We start from the raw sequence: 21,798 nt of genomic DNA, 5'->3' as shown, positions 1-21,798 counted from the left end.
TCTTCTTCACCTGACACAAACTGGACTCTAGCAAGCAGACATAAACATTTCTCATCTTTGCATCTGCAAATTGGACCCAAAAGTGAACCAAGTCCATAATTCTTTTCCTGATATCTAAATTGATTTTTTTTTTCTTATTGCTATTATTATTTTACAAGAAAGCAGTGTGGTCCGAAAAGCGCACGACTAAAATAAACTCTGTGGATTACCTTCAAAAGCTTTAAAAGCTATAATATTAATATCTGGACATCATTTTTTGACTTTGAGTAAAGTCGTGTGAAACTATATTTACTCAAGCATTTAGCAAATAGAAGTAATGTTTATTTAAATAATTTGCTTCAGCCATTTATTGCATGCAGCTTTCCAGTTGCATGTAACTTTACATTGTAGGCTATATAAGAAAGCAACATGTAGACCCATTTTTGACATTATCCAGTGTAATGAAAAATTAAAGTTTTTTCCTTGCTTCTCAGTATCTTCTGTCAGCTTGCTCCTGTCCTTCTATCTACTCTTCTTAGCTCATCGTCTGTATGCTGTCAGTAGTTCAGAATTTTCACAAAAATAATAATCTATTGTTGTTATTTGATCCAGCCATCTTTTCTTGTACCGGTTTCATGCTATCGGAGGGAAGATTTGTCCAAGGGGCTGACTAGCGATGAAGAATTATTTGACGAACTTACACCTGGCGCCCGCCAGGTGGCAGTGCTTGCGGCGACACACTGGCAATTGTAGCTACCAAAAGATAAAGTTGTTGTTTCTCTTGGGAGTAATAACTCGTAAACTTGTATCCCGTCGTTACTATTTAAGAGGGTGGTTTTATTTTAGATAAATCACGGATAAAACGTTCTCAACATTTTACACCAACTCGTTTTATTTTTGTACTTTCATATTCATCGTTCACATTAAAACGCCTTTAAAATAAATACACTTGTAAACCTGCCAATGTTAATCGCTGGAGTGGAGATCTTTTCCCCTTTAGATATGGTTTTATATTTGGTTTACTCATTTCTTTGGTAATGAACTTGCTGACATTAGCTAAATTAATGCGTTTCATTTAATTACGCTCAGTACATTAAAACACTGAGTATGACGGCGCAGTAAAATCAAATTCTAGACTGTTCATTTAAGAAAAGTAACAATAAATCACCAGATTTTTGTTTTATTTTGTTTTTTTAAACAGCATCGTTAAATCACTTGCAGATTATTAGTCTCTTTGAAAGAGCTGTGGGAACAATATTCGGTCTCGTTTTTCCTCTCCCATCCTTTCCGGCAGGATCTGTTGAGAGATGGATTTGTTTTTGATTAAATGATGGCCAAATCTCAGCCAGGAAGGAAAAGAACACGCTGACCCAAACAGGATATTCTGTTTGCCATTTTCTTCCGGCTTCATTCATCCAGTAAACCATGAATGAAACACAATACTCTACAGCACACTCAGGCTTTTAAAAAGCAAACAAACTTTAGTACCTTAACAATTTGTTGCCCTCTTTACCAACAGGACAGAACTTAGTTTTCTGCTATGACATTCGATAAGTTCATGGAGCGTAATTTAAAAAAAAAAAAATTATTATTTGCAAATTACCAACCACCATAGGACATACATCATGGAAAGTGAAAAAGAATAGAATAAAATTAGAAAATGGAAGATTGTGAAAAAAATGTAATGGTTTTGAAGTTTTATGGAGATTCATTACACAGGGAGTGAACCCTTTTAAGCTTTCAATACTTGTCATTTTGATTATAGCAAACCTGTATTATCTGCATCTTCGCTACATATATTAAAAAATGTTAAAATGATACGTCTCAGAAAATTGGAACATCCTGAAAAAGTTATTCATGGAAAGTTGAGTGGAAGAAAAACAGCAGCCTTGAGAGGAGATTGTAGAGCAAAAAAATCCCTTGGAGAATTTGGGGGAACTTCTCCGGAAATGGACTGAGGCCGGAGTCGGAGCGCCAAGAGCCACTAAAGCCACTAAAGCCAGACGGGTTCGACACATGGGCTGCAAAAGTCACGTTCCTTGTGTCGAGCAAACGCTGAACCACGGATAAAGTCAGAAGCGGTTCCATCTGGTTCTTTTTGTCCTTAGCTAAGGAGAAAAAGAAACTGGACTGTTGCCTAGTGGTCCAAAGTTATTAGATGAAGGTAAAGTTTGCATTTCATTTGTTGAATCCTTGTTGCTTGAAGTAAAGTCAGAGGTTTCCAGCCAGTGATGGTTTGGGGTGTCGACCCACCATGTCGAGTATTCATAGACATGAACATAGTTCTCAGAAGGCGGACATTTATTTCTGCTTAAAACATCTTGTTTACTGATTGTATGAAACATTCTAACTTCCGAGCACTAAACTTCCTTTCTTTTGTATTATTTCTTGTTATTTGTAAGTCATAATCAACATCACAAGAAGCAACGGATTGAAGTATTTCCCTCTATTTAAAACCTATTTAAAAACTACTGAACGTTTTTTTATTTGATACTCAGATTTCCGACCTGCGCTTGTGTGAGTTCGAGCTGTGGGCATAAAAATAGTTTGGTTTCCACAGCGACGCTCCTGCTGATCTGCACTGAAGACGGTTTTTGCCTGCATGAGCACCAACGCTGTTTGTTATTTCCTCCGCATTCTGAGCTTTCCACGGAAATGCAGTCAGGTGAAGCCGGTGAATCCGACATATCGGGTTTACCAGCACCTGTTCCCGTTTGAGACGGGCGAGCAGCCTGGCTTTTAACTAATTAGAGAGGAGCGTTTTAACGGGTCACCGTTCAGAGCAGGAGCACTTCCCTCTGTTCTCCGTCCGGTTACAGGACCATTTGGATCAGTTAAAACGTAACACAAATTCCTTGGTAAAAAATTAAGAAAATAAATATACAATTAATGAGAAAAGATTTTTAAAAAAAGAAAGAAAAACACCATCCCACCATGGATTTTATCTGTACTTTTGTTGAACCAGGGAGATTTCACAAAATCAACGTGAAATCAAATTAGTGGTGCAAAAACCCGGAAAAGACGGTTAGAGAGATTCAAATACAGCATCTGCTGACAAAAACAAAGACGTTTTAAGTTTTTAAATGTAAGAGAAATTACAACATTTCACTTACAAGCAAAAAAAAAAAAAAAATCTGATAAGTGTGGCGTGTATTTGTATTTGGCCCTCCTTTACTCTGAAATTGCCCAAAACTGCCTTTAGATGTTTGCTGATTAGTAAATAGGATCCACCCGGGTGTAATGGAATCTGATTATAAATCCCGATGTTCTGCGAAGGCCTCCGAGGTTTGTTAGAGAGCATCCGTGAGGAAACGGCATCATGGAGGAGCACAGCAGACAGGTCAGGGCGAAAGCACAGAGCGGAGCCCAATATTTCAACATCTTGTAGTTCTGGTCAGTCCATCAAATGAAAAAGAGCAGAACACAACTGCAAACCAACCAAGACATGGCTGTGTCCACCCAAAATTAAAATATAATTTTTTTTTGTTGGATCTAGGTTTGGACTTTGACTGGGCCAATTGCACACACGAGGAAGCATTTATTTGAACCAGTGATTTCTGGGCTTTCCAGCTTCCACCACTTAAGGAAAATCAAATCTCTGACTATTTTCTGTTATTTTAATTTCTGAGAAGGACCTAATGACCCCATGCTTGTTCATAACAGCCCTATTGGTTTAAGTCTGCCACGTATTAGAGATTCTCTGGTTCCAGAACAATTCAGAGCAGCTAGTTTTCATTTTCCGGCAATCGCTTTTCCCTCTTCCCCTAGTCGTATCTATTTTGCGGTGACACAACGCCCAAAGCCAAATTTCTTGGTCTGACTTGAAGGCTAACCCGTTTTCACTCTTACGCTGACTTTTACGACCCACTGTTAAAAAGTGGTGGCCAGCTCTGAGTCTGGACCGTGACCCGACCTCCACCTTTAGCCGAGGTCTTGATCCTCCCTCGCCACAGGGCGGGGTTAATCTATTTTACGACACTGTGTGATGCATTTGTGGTTCTGAAAATCTAATATTTCCTTTGTTTTCTTAATTAGGTAACTAGTTTTGAAGTGAAATGTTCAGCTCTGCAGTTGCAGTTAGTCACAGTTCGATCATTAATCTGATTTAATTCCCATTCTATTATTGGATTATATTCCTTTTGTCTATCAGTAATTGGATGGCCTGCAGTGGTAAAAGAAAGAGGTTATTCAACACCTAGATTAATCCTGAGTCTTATGGTGAGGGCATTTGGTTGCATTGGGTTTTCTTTAACACAAATCCATGCCACACTTGTCAGATTTTAAGCAAAAAAATAAAAATAATAATAATAATAATAATAATTAGGCTACTTTACACATTGTATAAGCTTGACCGCCAAAATGCTCGACGTAGCAGAACAAAAACATGTAAAAAGTTTAAAGGGTATGAATACTTTCGCGTAAACCGGAAGGAGAAAGGAATTCCCCCTCGACCTGAAGAGACTTTTATTTCTCAGTAGGCCCAACGCGCCTCGTCTGTGAGAGGAACAGAAACTAAAGAGGCTCCGCGTCTCACATGACACAAGCCAATACAGGAAGCGCCCGGGGGCAGCTATCAGCGGCGGAAAACAACAACCGTCATCATACGAACTCATCCAGCCGAACAAAAATGACCTTGTACCGCACAGGAAGCCATTGACGTTCAAGATTAAAACAAACTCCGTGGAAAGTCGACGATGGAGGTGAACGGCGCGCTCGGCGTCGCTCTTCTGTTGGTCGTTTCCCTAATAACGCAGGTAGGTTTGAAAGGGACTAGCTTCTGTCGAGCTTGAACAGCTATGTGGTTGTCGAAGACACGGTGACACACAGTAAGCGCCGAGAGCCAGCAGAGTGGGTGTTGGGTCGCTGCGAGGCGCCGAGGTGTGTGTTTCCGCTGTGGTTTTAAAACGGACGGAATGCGGAGAGTCGAGTGGAAGCTAACAATGCTAACTGGTGTTAGCTTTCTGGTTTATGAGTCAGGATCATTGAAGCAACGCCGAAAACTGTATTTCTGCTGAACATGTTCCTTTTTCACAGAAACGTGTTAATACGTCTTATATATATATATATACATATATATTTGTATATAAAAAATATACAAATACGTTTTACGGCATTTTGAATCAATTTAGCCAGTCTAAACATTAGTTTAAGTTGTGTTTAAGGTAGAGAGGGGATCTCCACTTCCCTATGGCAACAAAGTTTTTATTTACGGCATTGGTCCCAATCAAAGGTAAATAAAAAAAAGAGGAAGAAAACGAACAATGAAACGACAACGGCTTCATCGACAACTGATGGTGCTACATTTCAAGTAAATAAGTCATTACAAAAATATTTACCTATGATAATTTAATAACATTGAAAAAAAATTATATATATATATAATCATTTGGAATATTGGAAATATGAAAAAACATACATTTGTGCATAGTTAATAAAACATTCCAATAAATATTCAAATTAATTCTAAAATAATAAAATGTGTAATTCATACTCTAGCACTTTTATATGTTAAGGTAATGTATAATGATGTCAAAATATAACTATTATAAATCTGTATTTGTCATGGGAAAGAAAACTGCGTGTGAATTTATATAATACGTCTAGTGAACTGCAAGTTTAAGATAAAATCATACAGGAATATTTCACCTACCCAGTGGTGAACAGGTAAAATGCAGGGTGCACAATGGACAAGCAACCACAATCACTCTTAAAAGCTATTTATGTGTGTAAATATGAAAACATGATTGTTTTTTTAGTTTTTTTATTGCAGCACGTTTAGCCCTCTTTAAATCGCATTATTTAAGAACCCAGAATCCAAAAATCATAAAATACTAATTGTGCAAGGACTTATTAATTGGTCTGAAAATGTCTTACTATGAAAATAAAATGCTGGTTTGAAAAAAATCCTGACTGGGTTTGTAGTTATCCAAGAGTGAATACCCTGTCAATAATGCCTGTGTTTTCTTAAATTACCACTGTTTTATAAATTAGTATCATCACAACTAGTGTCCTTCAGTGTCAAAGGGTTGTTTAGATATTTCTAATATCTATTTTTGTTCTTTCTGTTTACTTGTCTCACCTATCATGACGTGTGCTGCTGCCTTTCTTGGCCGGGTCACCCTTGTGAAAGAGGTCTTGGTGTCAGTGGGATTTATCTGGCTAAATAACGGTTCAATAATTGAAAAAAAAATTAATCGATAAATATTTTATCGATTATTCTGGTGACTAATTGGATAAAAAATGGTCACATTTTCCAGATTTTTCATTTAACCACACTAGCCTTTTCTTATATTAGAAATACATTAAAATATGCAAATAAAGAAATAATTTAATTCCTTTTTTAAAAAAAATAAGAAAATAGGCATTTTATTGCCTAACATGCAATAACATAGCATTCCTTTAGCGAATTTGATACGGATGAAGCTAAAAGTATGCCACTTGTGGAGTTTTGGCTAAAACATATTTACTGACAAAGGTTGTTTTTATCTTGAATGTAAAATGTACATATTTTATGTGGCTTATTTATGGTTCTGAATTTGGTTTTTTTTTTTCAGAAAATTATCTCTTCTTTTTTTTTGACTCTATACTCCAGTGAACAATTAGTTGATTGCTAAATTAGTTGGCGATTATTTCAATAATTGATTAATCCGATTAATCGCTTCAACCATGTGAAGAACTTGCTTTCTCCACTCTAACCACTGACCAAAATAAAGATAAACTTGTAGGATGTTGAAGTATCGTTATCCGGGGTCTCCATTTAGTCATGTTGGTGCAAATAATTTTTAAAATTCATTTTAAAAAGTGGAATTAGGTTAAAGTATTCATTGTATGTCTTCATCTACAGGTAAATTGCCAAGAGGCTGTTTTGCACATCTCAGATGGAAGTTTGTATCGGGATTACTGCCTCGTCTACAATCACTCCTGGACTCCTCTTGAAGACACACTCGTTAAAGCTGTAAGCTTCGACTCCTCTCAGCAGTTATCTTCTCTCCAGGAAACTCTGGCCTTGCTTGTCTCATAACACTATCTGTTCATTTTTTAAATTTTTTTTATCAGCCAACGTACAAGCTGGTGAATCTGACGTCCACTATGCTGTGTGACACCTCAGGAGTCCAACAGGAGGCGGTAAAGGGCAAAGCTCTGGTGGTGATGAGGGGGCAATGCAATTTCAGCCAGAAGGCTATTGTCGCCCAAACACTTGGCGCTAAGGCGCTGCTTATTGCGAGCAACACAACACTGGTAAGACGTTTAGATGAAATTGCCTTTTTGGTTGAAGAAAAATAAAATAATATACGTGCCCTTTTTGACTGTTTAACTTTAGTTGTTAAATATTCAATATTGTTTTGTTTTTTTGTTGTTGTTTTTTTCCCTATGAGATAAAAATCTCAGTTTTGGGCATGCTGTTGTGGCGTAGGGGTTAGCGCGGCCCACGTTTGGAGGCCTTGAGTTCTCGACTCGGCCGTCGCGGGTTCGATTCCCGGACCCGGCGACATTTGCCGCATGTCTTCCCCCCTCTCCATCCCCCTTTTCTGTCAGCCTACTTTTACATAAGGGACACTAGCGCCCACAAAAAGACCCCCTGAAGGGGTAAAAAAATTTTTTTAAAATCTCGATTTTTTGAAAAAATATAGCCACCAGCTGAGAACCCACCAAGACTAAACCAGTTTTACAAGTTTCACTTCCAACTTCGGCTAAATCAGAATCTTGTTTCTTCTTTTGTATTAAAACGACTAAAAGAAAACCACAGGAAGTGAAATGCTCTCATGTATAATATTCTATATTCAGCATTCGTTGTTGTTGTTGTTTTTTTCTCTCTGGGCAGAGATATTAATTTTCTGACTGTTTCACAAAGATTCTGTTAATTGGTTTGGCAGGCCCAGAGCATCACTGGTCCTCCACTGTACTTCAAAGTGTGCATGATGTGGGTTTCTATGCACACCTAGAAAACCATTTGCTGCCTAAAATCTCAGTCTTTGTGTCGCCTAATCAAAATGGACCAGTTAAACCACAGGCAAAGTTATGGAAACTTGTTAGAAACTTTTTTTCCGTAGGAGGCGTAACCAGAAATGTAGTTGTCAGGCAAATAGTTTTTGGGAAAGCAAACAAACACATCGCTCCAGAACCATTTTGTTTAACATTTATAGATCGTTTTAGACTGGAATAGGAAACTGGTGATATCCACACAGCAATAGGAAGTGGCGTGTGAATGACTGTTTCTATGATTGCACTCTTGTTTCTTAGTTAAACAGATGATCTATACTGATCCCTATAGACTGTCCAGTATACACAAGTTTATTTGGTGTGGTTGCCAACTCTGCTCCTCAGATCACTCCATCAGCCAACGAGTCTGAGTATCCAAAGGTCCACATTCCTCTGGCTCTCATGAGGTACATGGACTTCCTGACCGCCGAGCGTGTAAGTGGGGTTTGCTTTCTGTTTCTGCTTTTTATTGGACCAGATTTTATCTCCTCCAAGAGCAAATTTGAAATGTAGTCATATTATGCAAGTTACAGTATTGCGTATAGAAATGGGTACTAGTTGTACCAAAAAGACTTCAATCTTATCTGGGTCTGAAACGATTAATTGATTATTGAAATAATTGTCGGCTCATTTAGTACTCGATTAATTGTGAACTGGAGCGTGGCGACTGTACCGAAGGCCATTTGCTGAAAGAAAGCCAAAACTGTACAAACAACATAAACATTTTCCATTTAAGATGAAAAAACCTTTGTCCATAAATATGTTCTACTCAAAACCGCTGATATGTTATTGCATTTTAGACTGTAAAATGTTTATCTTCTTATTTGTAAAAGGGATTAATTAGCATCTTTTAATGTAATCTAATTGAATATAATGTAAAAAAAAAAAAAGGTTTAAATGAAAAATCTGCCAATTTTTAATCGGATTAATAATTGTCAGAATAATTGATAGATTAATCGTTAGCTGCAGCCCTAATCTTACCTGGTTTCAGCCATCAGAACTGTTGACCTCTTGTTTGTCCTCCAGGTGTTTGGCGAAGGAATGGAAGTGAAGCTGTACGTGCCGCAGTACTCCAAGATTGATCCGAACATCGCCGTCCTGCTGCTGATCGCTATAGCAACGGTGGCTTTGGGCGGCTTATGGAGTGGAGCGTGTGAACGGTGAGAGTTGGTACCTTTCAGAGCTTGGAGTTTCGTAAGGGTCGGTGTGAGCAAAAGCTTTATTTCACTGTGCAGCTTAACATTTTACTTTTGTCATATCACTATTATTATATCACTGAACTCCACGCAGCAACGACATTTATTCAAATTGTCGAATTTACTGACATTTATTAATTCTCTCATGGATCAAACGTCGGAAAAAATGGATAAATTGACATTTCTAATAAAAAAAAAATGTCAGTTTTGTTTAACATCGTTGATTGTGACTTACCAAAAAATGATAAATCAAAATTCTTCTAAGAAAATGTTCACGATAAATTGCAAACGATAAATATCGTTAGTTGTAGGACCATATTGCATGAATGGTTAGGTTACGTAGCGATAAAAACGGAAGTAGGAAACTAGTATCATCTCTTGTTGGGGTTTCTGTTTTAAAATAACAGTTTGAAAGTTTCAAACGGAGTCTGGCTGCAGGAGCAGACAGCCTGACTAACTAACCAGCTTGATATACTGCTGATGTTAATCTATTAGGAGCACAACAGCTATTGTGTGTAATAATTACATAAAAACTGCTGTTAAATTGCTCGTGCATTTTAGATTTTTGCTCAAAACACGTTTCGCCTTTTCACACCAGCGAGCGACTGAAGAGCTACGCTGCCGGAGGAGGAGCAGAAGAACACAAAACGGACAGCAGCAGAGTCCTCTACTCCCCCCTCAGCATCATCATCTTCGTCATCGTGATGTGCGGGATGCTGGTGCTCATGTACTTCTTCTACAACGTTCTCGGTGAGCGGAACACAATGAGCGAATCACTTGTTGGGATTGGAGGCAGTCATGCGAGGAATTTATTTATTTATTTTTTTAACGGCGCAATCCGTTTTCTTTTTCCGTTCACAGTTTACATCATTATTGTCATCTTCTGCTTCGCCACCGCCTCGGCTCTGTTCAGCTGCCTGGATGCGGTGCTGGACTTAATCCGTTGCGGCACTTTAAGGTATGGGCCTCGCTTCTTCTGGTATTACAAGATGCAGTTTGAAAGATGTGCAAAGCGGATTAATTGTTTTCTTTACAAAAATGTAAAAAAGCTGGAAATAATTGGGGTTGAAACGATTAATCGGATTAATCCCTTATTGAAATAATCATCAGATAATCTAGGAATCGATTCATCACTAACTGGAGGATACAGACTCAACAGAAGACCATTTGTTTAAAGAACAACACAGTCAGAGCAGGAATTAGGTCAAAACTGTACAAAATACACGTACATTTTACATGTTTTTCTTTAATTAGATAAAAAAAAAACTGTCAAGTGACTCAGTTTTCACATTACCTGGTTCAAATTCTGTAAAGAACAAAATGTTGGTTTGAAGACCTTTTGCTGTCCAATTATTAATTGATTAATGCAAAAATGAATCAGTTAATCTACAAATGTATACTAAACGAAGGCTACCTTATTGCATTTCTCAATCTTTATTTGCACCTTTCAATGTATTTTGAATTTTTTCTAGAAAATAAAAAAGTGGTTTAATGAAAAATCGGAAGAATGTGGCAATTTTTAAAATCAGACTAATCGTCTGAATAATTGATTCCTAAAATAATCTTTAGTTTCAGCCTTAGAAATAACATTTTGAAATTGAACATTTCATAGATGAGTTACCATAAGGAAATATTCCCCCGTTTCCTCATTTATGCAGTTATTCGGTCACCATTACTCAAAATAAACAACCCAGACCTTGTGTTCACACCAGGAGTGTGTCGCGCAGAGCCCTGTGAGCAGTGTGTGTGTTATTTCTGTGTTTCCAGCAGCTTCAGCTGTTAAATGCCCCCTGAATCATTGGTGTGTGTTTTTTTTCTCAGCTTTTCTGTGCGTAACAAGAGCTTCTCAGTGAGGTCCATCCTGCTGGCTTCTGTGTGCATTAGCGTCGCTGTGATCTGGGGAGTGTACAGAAATGAAGACGGGTACTGTCATGACACACACACACTCTTTTCTATTTCTGTTTCATTTGTCTCTGCTATTAATGCAGGCGTCCGATTTGAAGTGAAGCAGAATTAAGTTGGAAACGCCCAAACCGTTGGGGATGTGCTTCTCACAAAACAACACACACTTCAACATCCTCATTAGTTCATGTGAATTTGAAGACCTGGTTTATATTTTTAGAAAAACTGGGTAACTTGGTTCACCTGCTGTTTGCAAAACGCAAACACCATATTCACTGATAGTAAGTGACTGTAGAAAGTATCGCTTTTATTTGGCGTGCACCAATAAATCGGCCCCGATTTTCTGAATTTTGGGAGGTTGGCAGTTGACCGATATTTACTTGTGAACCGATTATTAGGGAGGACAGACTGACAGGCTCACTTCTACACAACTTATCAACTATGCTGCTATATTTAGCAACTTTTCAGAGAAAAAAGTTCATATCAGAAAAAATGAAAATCGTTAGCTCAGGCTTTTTAAATATCGGCCAGATAACTGCAATCGCGCCATCATTAATTTCACTACCTTCACGTCACAGTGCATGCGTGTCAGGATTGCCCCAGTGCAGACACACATTGCTGTATTTGAATTTATGAAACATGGTTGGATGAAAACTACAGATTCACTCATCAGATTCTATTGAGGATTTTTCAATACCGATTTCTTCTTAAAGACTAAAAATAGCATAATACCTTTTTTCCCCCCCGACTCACTGCATACATGTGACATGTTATTTTCTCAACAATAAAACCATGAAAAAAACCTATAATTTGTTAACAAAATTGCGTGCAATTGTAGAGCTGTTTTAGTAAATGGATTATTTTAATATTTGAAATAAAAAAGCTCCAATTTACTCCTTGGTGTTAGGTTACTAAATCAGTCAGGGTTTTTTTAAGCTACATCGGTGAATTCCTTAAATGTTTAGATAAGGAGTGGAGGTGTCATCAGTTTGGCTCTAAAACAGAGCAATGTTGTAATACATTCAGCTTTCTGTCAACTGTTGAAGATCCATTGAGTGTGTTGGGTAAACTGATTGGAAAAAATCCCCCAGCAACAACAAAAAAACCCATCAGATTTTTAGTTTCCGACCAGCCGATCTCTAATTATAAAACTGTCCGGTTCCGGTCAGTGGAGGATTTCTCATATCTGATTAAAAAGCTGTTTTGTCCTCTTAGGTGGATCTGGATCCTGCAGAACTTGCTTGGTATTGCTTTTTGCCTCAACTTCATGAAGACCATCACACTGTCCAATTTCAAGGTCTACACACACACACACACACACACACACACACACACACACACACACACACACGCATACACACGCCCACAGCTGTAGCCTCAGCATTTTATTGGTATATATTGTGTTTAATTTTATTGTTTGCTCTGGGGGAGAATTCACCTTGTATTTTTTCAGGCTGTATATGTTTTCCATTTTAAATTTGTAGTATTGGCCAGGTTATAATTTTTGATTTGCTTTATTTTAAATAATAACATAGCAGTTTAGGATTGAGAAATTCTAGATTTCTCTGATCTAGAATCAGCTTTTTTATATTAACTTGTCTTATTTCTGACAGATCTGTGTGATCCTGCTGACTCTCCTCCTGCTCTATGATGTCTTCTTTGTGTTCATAACTCCTTTCTTCACAAAGGTTTGTGTAAATAGGCTGTTTTTCTATAGTTTTTGTTGTGCCATTTTTTTTTGACACAACAAAAAAAATGTTGTCTTTTTTTTGACGTATCATTTCTTTTTGTTATTTTAGTATTTGATTAATATTCAATATTCTTATGATAATGTTTCAAGAGTTTTGACACTGTCTTCGAACTCATATGTATGCATATGAGTTTGAAGAAATAATCAAGCCAGACACCTAATCGTAGATTGTTGGTGCTTGTTTGCATCACTGGTAGTTATTATTTCATAAAGTGATGAGAAATGCTATAACTTCCTTTTTTTTTGCCCTTCAACAGAATGGAGTCAGCATCATGGTGCAGGTTGCGCTCGGCCCCGACGCGTCTGGGGAGAAGGTAATTTCTCCAAAGGTTTTATATTTATAATTTCCAATAGAAACTGTGAAAGTAAATTTCTAAAATCATCCCAAATATGGTGATCCGAGTCAAATTCTTATGAATGTAGAGAGCGCTAGTGAGCGCTAGACAAAGAGTTTCGGTCAGAAACTTCCTATTATGTGGTGTTGGAAAAGGTCGTTGAAGGCGAAACCGTTTCCTGAATCTAATCATGCAGTTTTGTTACGTTTTGAACCAAGTAACTATTGTACTACAATTTAGGAAACAGGAAACCGAATGTTAATTCTTCAGAAATCTGTTAAATTTCAAGAAAGAACCGCTGCAAACCAAAGGACAGGCACAAAAAAACTTCACAGACGTGGAAATGGCATTACTTTATCAAGAAATGATCAATATTGTGAAAAATATATTTTCTGTTTACAAACTTCACTTAAACTTCTGTAGGATTTTTTTAAATGGGGGAAAATGACTATATAATTACTGTAATAATTCATGGTATCTACAGTAAGAGGGGGCAGAGAGTATGTTGCTCCATTTTTAATCCATTTATCAGGTCAAAACTCCGGTCACTCTAGCTATTTCTGTGGCATCTTTAAAATCATATTTAACCGTAGGAACAGGACACGGCGAAAAATTTGACCAGTTTTGGCTCTGTAATTTATTAAAACTTATTGGAAAATGCGATCTGGTTTTGCAGTGTGCAAAAGTACATGTGCATCTCGGTAAACCAGAATGTCATCAAAACATGAATGAATTTTTTACATTTAATTAAAAACGGGAAAATCCTGCTATATACCTTCTTTACTAACAATGACATCTATTGCATCGTTTATGTTTATTTTACCTTTTTGGTCATGTTATGGTCTGCTCTATGCAGTCATGGCCTACTGGCTTGTGTCATTAACATTCTCCAGAAGCCGAAAAAGGCCGTTGACAAAGAGACAGCTGCGCAAAGAGTGCTTTGTACATGGAAAGTTGAGTGGAAGGAGAGAGGTGGACAAGTACAAGGGGAAAACTGCTGCCTTGAGTGGATTGTGAAACTGTCATGAATTTAAATTCCTTATATTTCACTTTTTGGATAAAAGTTTGAGTTGATATTCTGACTGATTGAGATGCACATGTATTTTTTTAATGCTTTTTTTTTCCAGTTTTTGTCTGTTACCTAATAAGGCAAACCGTCCGTCCTGCCGGTGTAAAACTTTATTAACGCATGTGCTGGGGAGGTTTGGGGCGGGGCGGCCGCTCCTGAGCGATAAGCTACAAGCTAAGCTAAGCTTGTTGATACTCTCTGTCAAACTGCTAGCAGCTTTATTAGCATTCAGGCTGCTGTGAATGCCCTGAGGGGAACTGTAGACTGATCTACTAACTGTGCGCTGGGGTTGGGTGGGCTCTGTCTTAGACACAAGGTAACATGGTGGAGATCCCCGCTGAACCCCAGCCTCCTTCTGAGAAAGTAAGACTTCACTTGTTACCCATCCACTACCTTTTTTTTGTTTGTTTAGTTTGTTATGCTGCAACCTGGGGGAAAGGTGGAGGAAGGAACCTTTCTATGTCTCTAGAATATTTGCCAACATAAAAATATGGGAGTGGTTTGCTAACGGACCTTTACTTTGTGCATTATTGTTTTTCTCTCTGTTGTTCTAAGGCAGTCCAAATGAATTGTAGTGTTTTCTCTATCAGCACAACACTAAATTCACACAAAGTTACTGTGTTGTATAGTTAAAGCAGTGGCACCCCAAGAAAATTGTCATGTGGGGGGACCAGGCCATTAAACCTTTTAGGGTGCCTCCTTCCAGCCCCAGATATAGATATATGCAAATGTCGCCAAGTTGCAACATGTCAATATATATAACATGTTTATTGGGTTTTACATTTATGTTTGGACAGCAGTTATAGCCCCACCAACACAAATACTGCTTTTTGAAAACATTCCCATTTGGAATGCGTCTCTTTAGGACACACATTCACATTATCATTAAACTGCAAGTTGTAACTGCATTTAATCCTATTTTTGAATTTATTGATATGTTTTAAGGGTTTCATTGAACAAACGGTGAAGAAAGTAGTAAAGCTGACAATACAGACAGTTGGCTTTTTTTTTTCAATCGTAAAATTTATCACGACTGCGATAAATCAAAATTACTATCATGATAAGTTTATCACAATAAATGATAAACGATAACGATAAATGGCCACCCGATGTTTCCTCACCATTGGGGCGCGACTGCTTTTGCAGACTTTGATTTCAAATACAGCAGTATTACAGACGTTGTGGTCATAAAGCATTAGCCGCTGTGGTTAGCCCCACTCCAGCGACTCCTCTGCCATTAAAAAAATAATCTCCACATGTGCAGATACCTGTGGTGATGCGTGTCCCGCGGTTCTCAGCTTGGGCTCAGAACCTGTGTGGGCTGCAGTTCTCCATCCTGGGTTACGGAGATATCATTGTCCCAGGTGAGATTCAAAGCCTGTTTGAACTGGTTGACATTTTAAACGTACAGAGCAACGACTGCTCATCACTTTTCTCTTGGATTGTCCTTTACCCAACAGGCCTCCTGGTGGCCTATTGCAGCAGGTTTGACGTTTGGATCAACAGCAGGAAGAAAGTCTACTTCATCAGCTGCGGTTTTGGTAATTTTCGTTATTCTCTATTTTTGTATACGTATATATATATTTTTTTGCTCGTATTTTGATGTCCATCCCGCTCGCTCCTTGCAGCCTATCTCCTGGGACTGGTGCTGACCTTTGCAGTGATGCTGCTGTCGGGGATGGGCCAGCCCGCCCTGCTCTACCTGGTGCCTTTCACCTTGATAACCTCCGCCGTGGTTGCGGGCTGCAGGGGGGAGATGAGGCAGTTCTGGACAGGAACAACATACGAGGTGAGAAGAGCGGCGTATGAAGAGCAGAGTCAGAATTGCTCGGTTCCAAGTTTGTCCCACAACAACCAGCACACCAGTAGTGGTGCATAGTTGAATAGGGTGGAAAGAGAATAATACATGCCTTACCAATTAATTTAAAAATGAAAAGTTGAAACGCCTGGAATATATCTGTATTTGCTCTCTTCTATTCTGCTACCCTGAATAAAACGTACATAAGTCACCTAAGCAAAATGTTATTCTTCAGTATGTTGACACTAGCGGACTGAACATGAATGCACGCCAAATGTTTGACAAGGGGTGCACCGATTTCCTTAATTTTGGGAGATTGGCTGATATTTACATGTGAAACCAATCTCGCCTACCTCCGCTTTCGCTCTGGCGTGAGACAGACCCTGCTGCACGTGTGTGGTTAACAATTGTCCACTTGGCAACTTTGTCACCATATTTGGCAACTTTTCAGACGGAAAAACAAAAAATCGGTATTGGCCAAAATCGGAATCGGCAGGTCAGGCTTTTTTAAAGATCAGCCAGAAAACTGCAATCGGCACGCCTCTGATTTTTATTTTGTATTTTTTAGGTCTTCTCTACCTTCAGACTTGCACCGATCAAAGATTTTATTTCCGATTCTTTTACTACGCCAATTTTAGCCTGATCCGATTTCTTTTTACAGACTATATACAACATCAAAATCCATTTTTTCTTCTTTTTTTTTTATTGGTCAAAATTAAAATCGATGATTAGCCAAAAAATAAAAGAAGACGCGATCTGTGCACCTTTAAATTTCAAATATTTATTTTCCAAATAAAAACAGAGCAATGTCTTGTTTTTCCTTCCACTTTACAAATGACCCAGTGCTTTGTGTCCTTATCATAAAGTCCCACTAAATCCCCTTAAAGTTTCTCCTTGTCATGAGGAAAGTTGGTTCAGAAGTATGCTTTTGTAAAGTACTATGTGCTCATAGCTGCATAACAGGACGGCATTGCCTAACATAAATGGACAGCGGTGCTGTGCTTCAGTTTCAAAGCAGCTTTTGCATAAAAATTGCCCTGAAGCAAGCAGCTTTCTATTTGCAGGTCGGCGTCGCTTTACTATTTGCCTTTACAAAGGTGCGGCATACCTGCGATAACAACGTGTTCTCTTGCAAGCTCTTCGCAGACTGCGTTGTTATCGACCCCTGTTTGCTTTTAAACAGTAGAATTTCTCCTCACACAGTTTTGTTAGCAAAAGTATTTCAGATATTTTACAGGAGGCCATTGTGGGTTGGAAACTTGTGTTCCAAGCCGTTCTCTGAAGCTACAACAACTGGCTAACTGCTTGTAGCATTATTAGGATGGTAGTAAAAATAATCATTTGAGTCTGTTTGAGCTTTTTCCGTCACCACTGCTGAAGTTTTCCCGTTTATTCTCCTCGGCTCAGGTGATAGGCGTTGCCTGTTTTGGTATAAAAATGAGATTTCCATAAACATTTCCTCAAAGCTCAGTTTCAGGCATCTACATAAAAAAATCCATTGTTATAAATGTTAATCCCATTAGAATTCCAGCGTGGCTCATGATTAGGCCTGTCATGATAACAAATTATGCCGGAACATAAATTGTACCAGTAATTATTGCGATTAGGCCTGTCGCAATAAGCAATTAATCAGTTAATCGCACGATCAATTAAAATTATTTAACGTTTTTCTCTTTCTACCCAAAACTGGACGATAAAAGTTTTCAGTCTGAGGCCTTAGTCTCAACTGGCCTGTTTTGTTTCTTTTTGAAGAACAGTTTTCCTTACAGACACTTCATAGTTCATTTTATTTGTCGTCTCTGTTGTTTTGTTTATTTATTTTAGATATTTAAAATGTCTTCCAGTACCAATGTCAAATGTTCATTAGAAATTAAAGTTTATTGATGGCTGAGAACCTGTTTTTGCGTTATTAGACCATTACTATTATATTTCTTGAAAATGGTCTCAAAACAGCAATATTATCGTTTATCGCAATGACTTCTGGGACAATTTGTCGTCCAGCAAAAAGTGTTATTGGACTGGGCAGGCCTAATTGCGATAAACATTGCTGTTGCTGTTTTGCGAACATTTTCAAGCGCTATTTTGATCATAGCGTAAAGTCTAAAGCCCACCTTCTCGAAGAAATATCCAAAATAAAACTCGACAACCAAAGCCGGTAAAATGTAAATGAAAACCACAGACAAGCAAAACCATAAATAAAACCGCTTATGAAATCTCCGCAAACAAAATTGCCCTGCAAAAAATGTTAGTCATTAGAATTGAAATTATTAAGCTGATTTTTATTAATTGATTAATTGCTCATGGTGACAGGCTTAGTCATGTTTAGGTTTCTAGATTAGCTGGTAAAGTGACATTTGGTTGTGTGTTTGTGCCTTTGAGAGCGAGAGGGGAGCAGAAGCAAGATGTGATTCTGTCTTTGATTAATTTTCAGCAGGTTTTGGATTCACCCAGGGAACCTTTGCTACCAGGTGTGCTTCTCTCCGACCCAGATCCCTTCTTTGGTGTATTTTCTCTCATTAGTGTTGTTTCTGATCACTCATCACCTCTCACAAGCTTTCCTTTATTTTTTATTCCCCCCTTCCGCCTCCCCTTTTCTATCTCCTGATTTCCAGGGTCAGCGTCTCGCTAAGACGCAAATCCCAACAAATGAAAACTGCCATGTGGGACATCAAAGTGTTTTCCACAAACTGACCAGCAGGTGTCTCCACATGACAAAAGAACAAAAAAAAAAAAAACCAATTCAGATGAAAAGCCAACACTTTGATGCGGACTAAATAAAAATTGTGGCCCTGGAACAGCTTTTTAACTTCATCTCTTTGTTTCTGCATTATTTTGTGTAGCTACTCGTCTTCCTCATCTCCCTTCATTCATTCGTCTTTTCCAATCAACAGGGATAAGAATGAGTTGATATTCGTTCGGCCTTTCTGCATGCTGTTGCTTCCGGTTAGCGGTGGAGAGCTTTTGCATGGAGTTTGGATGGGTTAGGAGGGAATGCTAAGATTTTCTGCTTGCCTGCTTTTGGATCTACATTTTTCGCACTGATCAGTATGAGACCATCGAACGCTTTAAATAAATTATTAACAGCCTTTGTCCATTTTTTTTTGTTTTGTTTTGTTTTTACCTTTTATTTTAGAGGGAAGAACTGACCGGGCCGTAGGGGAAAGCTGCTGAGCTCCGACTCCTGGATTCACTTTTTTGGTCTTTCTTTTTTTTTTTTTACAATGGTTGTTTTTATTTTTTTGTTTCACATTTGCATTGCAAGGGAACACATCATGCCTATTCTGACTTTTCTGACAACTTAGAATCACTTTCACTGACTTGATCGGGAGCTTGGGAACTACTGGATCGAGGCAGAGGAGATGTTGGAGTAATTGAAACGTCTTGTAGTGCCTGAGAGGTCTGTTATGTTCACTAGCAGAAATCAGCGATGACTCTGCCTCGGCGGTAAACGAAATTAGAAAGCACTTTATAGAATCTGACTTGACAGGAAGAGAGGGGTTTAAATAACATCTACCTGCAGAATAATATAAGTTTGATAACTGGGTTTTCTGTATAATCTTTTTTGTAAGATATGACTTTTTTTCTTTCCCTTATAATAAAGAAACTACTTAATATTCTTCTGTGTGCGTGTTGTTTTTATTCTAAACATTCAGATTTGATTATCTTTGAAACATTTCTTGTGTGCTGGGCACAATAAAGAGGGAAGGATTTTTAAAAGTTTTTGCAGAGCCACAGAATAAACAAATGGATTTTATAGTATCGTAATGTGGATCTATACGAATGAAGCATTCACAGCCCTAAAGCTTTTTGCATTTTGTCATGTCACACCCACACATTTGTTTGCATTTCGTTAAGACATTTATACAATAGACCAGCAAAAAGTAGCAGATAAATCTGAAAAGTGTGGTGGTCATGTGTTTCACCACCCTTTACTTGGATCTCCCTAAATAAAGAATTTGTGGAAGGACTTGAGGTTCACAGGTGTTACAAATTTACTCTGAGCTTGAGCTATGTAGAAAAAAAATAAAATAAAACCTTCTGCCGTGATGTAAAAAAGTTGCGAAACTCCCAAATATGTAACAGTTGTGAAATTGTACAAAGGGTGAAAAAATATTTTAAAAACTAATTAAAGACTATATATTTTCACATATGCAAAGGTTTACTTTCTGTCCTGCGTTATGTCAGTGTTTTGATTATATAAAACATATCAATGTTTTCTGTAACAATCAGATTGTTGCTGATTGAAGAGTTGAGTCAGTGTGGTTTCAGATTAGTTGAAGGTTGTATAATTAATTACCTCAGACGAATCTAAAATGATAACTTGTCCATGCAGTAATTAATGATTTACTTACCTTAAATGTAGAGATATCTTTTGTCGTCATTTACGAAAGCCTGCCGAGACACTTACAAAAAAGGCAATAATATATTCGTGTCATAACCGGATATTTGGTTATTGATGCTCTCTATATGATTGGTGGATCTAAATAAGATATTGTGTTTTTATCCATAAAAAACAAAAACAAAAAAGAAGTCTGAAATGCTACTATCGTTTATAGTTGGGCACAGTTATAATAAACACCGCATTTTACGACCAGAGATGGAAACAATGGATCTACCTGCTCGTCTGCGTCGAGCAGGAACTAAAACAAAGCGCACATGTGGCGGCCGGCTCCGCCCGGTCACGTGACGCCCTGGGCTGGCTGACTCAGCCGGCTCGTTACGCTGCGTCAGTCTGGAGTCGCTCAATTATGAAAAAGCAACCTTCCGTTGGAGCTGCAGCCGAAGCGGATCCCTCCAGCGTCCAGCGGGCTTTTATTCCGAGGCTAACCGAGAGCAACGCCGATAGATGGATAAAAGCCACGACACAGCTCTTCCTGAGTCTCAACGGTGAAGAGAATGGTACGTGAAGCCCGTCCGAGTTGGTCCGCCGTCCCGGTTCGGTTTTGCGGCGGTGGCAAATTGGCGCGAGGAGATTGTCGTGACTCATAGGGGCTTTTAAGTTGGACCCCCCCCCCACCACCATCTACCCCCTTATGCATGCCGTCTGTCAGGGACACAACCGGAGGAGCTCCCGGCGCAGTTTATTTGGTGACAGTCTTGGTTTTGTGTTAAAACATCGTAAGATGAACGTAACAAACCCAGGTCTCCCAATGTCTCACGAGGAAATCCCCAAAATCTCACTCGCCGCAAATGTTAGCTGGCTAAGTAGCTAGCTCGCTAGCTAACTAGCTTCAGCCGCCCAGGTAGCTTTGTGGGGCTAGCTCTCCTCTACGAGGCAACAGACGCGGCTTTTGTTCTCCACATGGGCCGACGGACACGACTCGTATGAAGCCGTATAGTTCAGAGCGGCTGGGCCTCGGTAAAGCAGCATTTCTTCCAGCGGTCTCGGATGTCGGACAAGACACGCTGTCATTGCCAGTAAACGAGTCGATGCCAGCTTGAGCCGATGCCAAGTCTCTCCGAACTGAGTGCTTTTTATTCAGCCGCCGTCGGGAACATTTAAGTGCTGCTGAAACAGTGATACGTTTAATATCTCCAACTTTTAATTAAAGCCTTTGTACACACATTCCTGCTCGTTTACTGTCGCGTTTTATGGAGCGAACCGTGGAGGGCCTGCTGCGGTCTCTGTTGAAGACCCGTTTCAACATATCCGTTTGGGTTGTAGCAGTTTTCCTTTTTGTCTCTGTGACCAACACAGCCTCCTCTTTCCCTGTCAACTTCCTGTTTATACCAATTTCTCTCTCCCCCCCCCAGAGGAATGAGGAGAAACTATGTCAAATTACCACCAC

General features: G+C 38.7%; 2 protein-coding genes across 7 annotated transcripts in view; both read left to right on the top strand.

Moving 5' to 3' along the window:
- The first annotated feature begins 4,452 nt into the window (after positions 1-4,452).
- Positions 4,453-19,626, top strand: sppl2a (signal peptide peptidase like 2A). 4 transcript variants are annotated; one of them, XM_028015311.1, is made up of 17 exons: positions 4,453-4,733; positions 6,824-6,934; positions 7,036-7,218; positions 8,305-8,394; positions 8,986-9,119; positions 9,754-9,905; positions 10,017-10,113; positions 10,977-11,078; positions 12,273-12,354; positions 12,671-12,745; positions 13,065-13,121; positions 14,521-14,574; positions 15,476-15,575; positions 15,672-15,752; positions 15,840-16,000; positions 18,441-18,477; positions 19,143-19,626. In XM_028015311.1, exons 1-17 carry the CDS (start codon positions 4,674-4,676, stop codon positions 19,178-19,180), a joined length of 1,614 nt encoding a protein of 537 aa, XP_027871112.1. In that variant the 5' UTR covers positions 4,453-4,673; the 3' UTR covers positions 19,181-19,626. The 4 variants fall into 4 exon arrangements, with proteins under 4 accessions (XP_027871112.1, XP_027871113.1, XP_027871115.1 ...); XM_028015312.1 differs by having other exon boundaries at positions 18,444-18,477; positions 19,143-19,245; XM_028015314.1 differs by lacking the exon at positions 14,521-14,574.
- A 988-nt stretch (positions 19,627-20,614) lies between these two features.
- Positions 20,615-21,798, top strand: part of trpm7 (transient receptor potential cation channel, subfamily M, member 7) — a 48,813-nt gene continuing 47,629 nt past the window's right edge. The window contains exon 1 of one of the 3 annotated variants that reach the window (XM_028015308.1): positions 20,615-20,908. In XM_028015308.1, the coding sequence (XP_027871109.1) occupies positions 20,906-20,908 (3 nt within the window). In that variant the 5' untranslated portion in view covers positions 20,615-20,905. The remainder of the gene's footprint in view (positions 20,909-21,798) is intronic. The other 2 variants (XM_028015307.1, XM_028015306.1) reach the window with 2 other exon arrangements.

The sequence above is a fragment of the Xiphophorus couchianus genome, chromosome 4 (genome assembly GCF_001444195.1).
Source record: "Xiphophorus couchianus chromosome 4, X_couchianus-1.0, whole genome shotgun sequence".
NCBI lineage: Eukaryota > Metazoa > Chordata > Actinopteri > Cyprinodontiformes > Poeciliidae > Xiphophorus > Xiphophorus couchianus.
The sequence above is the reverse complement of the archived record's forward strand: the minus strand, read 5'-3'. Positions and strand labels throughout refer to the sequence as shown.

What these genes read in the sequence shown, in the direction of transcription:
- sppl2a (XM_028015311.1), top strand. Translation starts at nt 4,674, where the DNA reads ATGGAGGTGAACGGCGCGCTCGGCGTCGCTCTTCTGTTGGTCGTTTCC. An exon ending in ATCCGTTGCGGCACTTTAAG is followed by an intron (nt 10,114 to 10,976) that starts GTATGGGCCTCG and finishes TTTTTTTCTCAG; the next exon opens with CTTTTCTGTGCGTAACAAGA. An exon ending in CAGGGAACCTTTGCTACCAG is followed by an intron (nt 18,478 to 19,142) that starts GTGTGCTTCTCT and finishes CTTTTATTTTAG; the next exon opens with AGGGAAGAACTGACCGGGCC.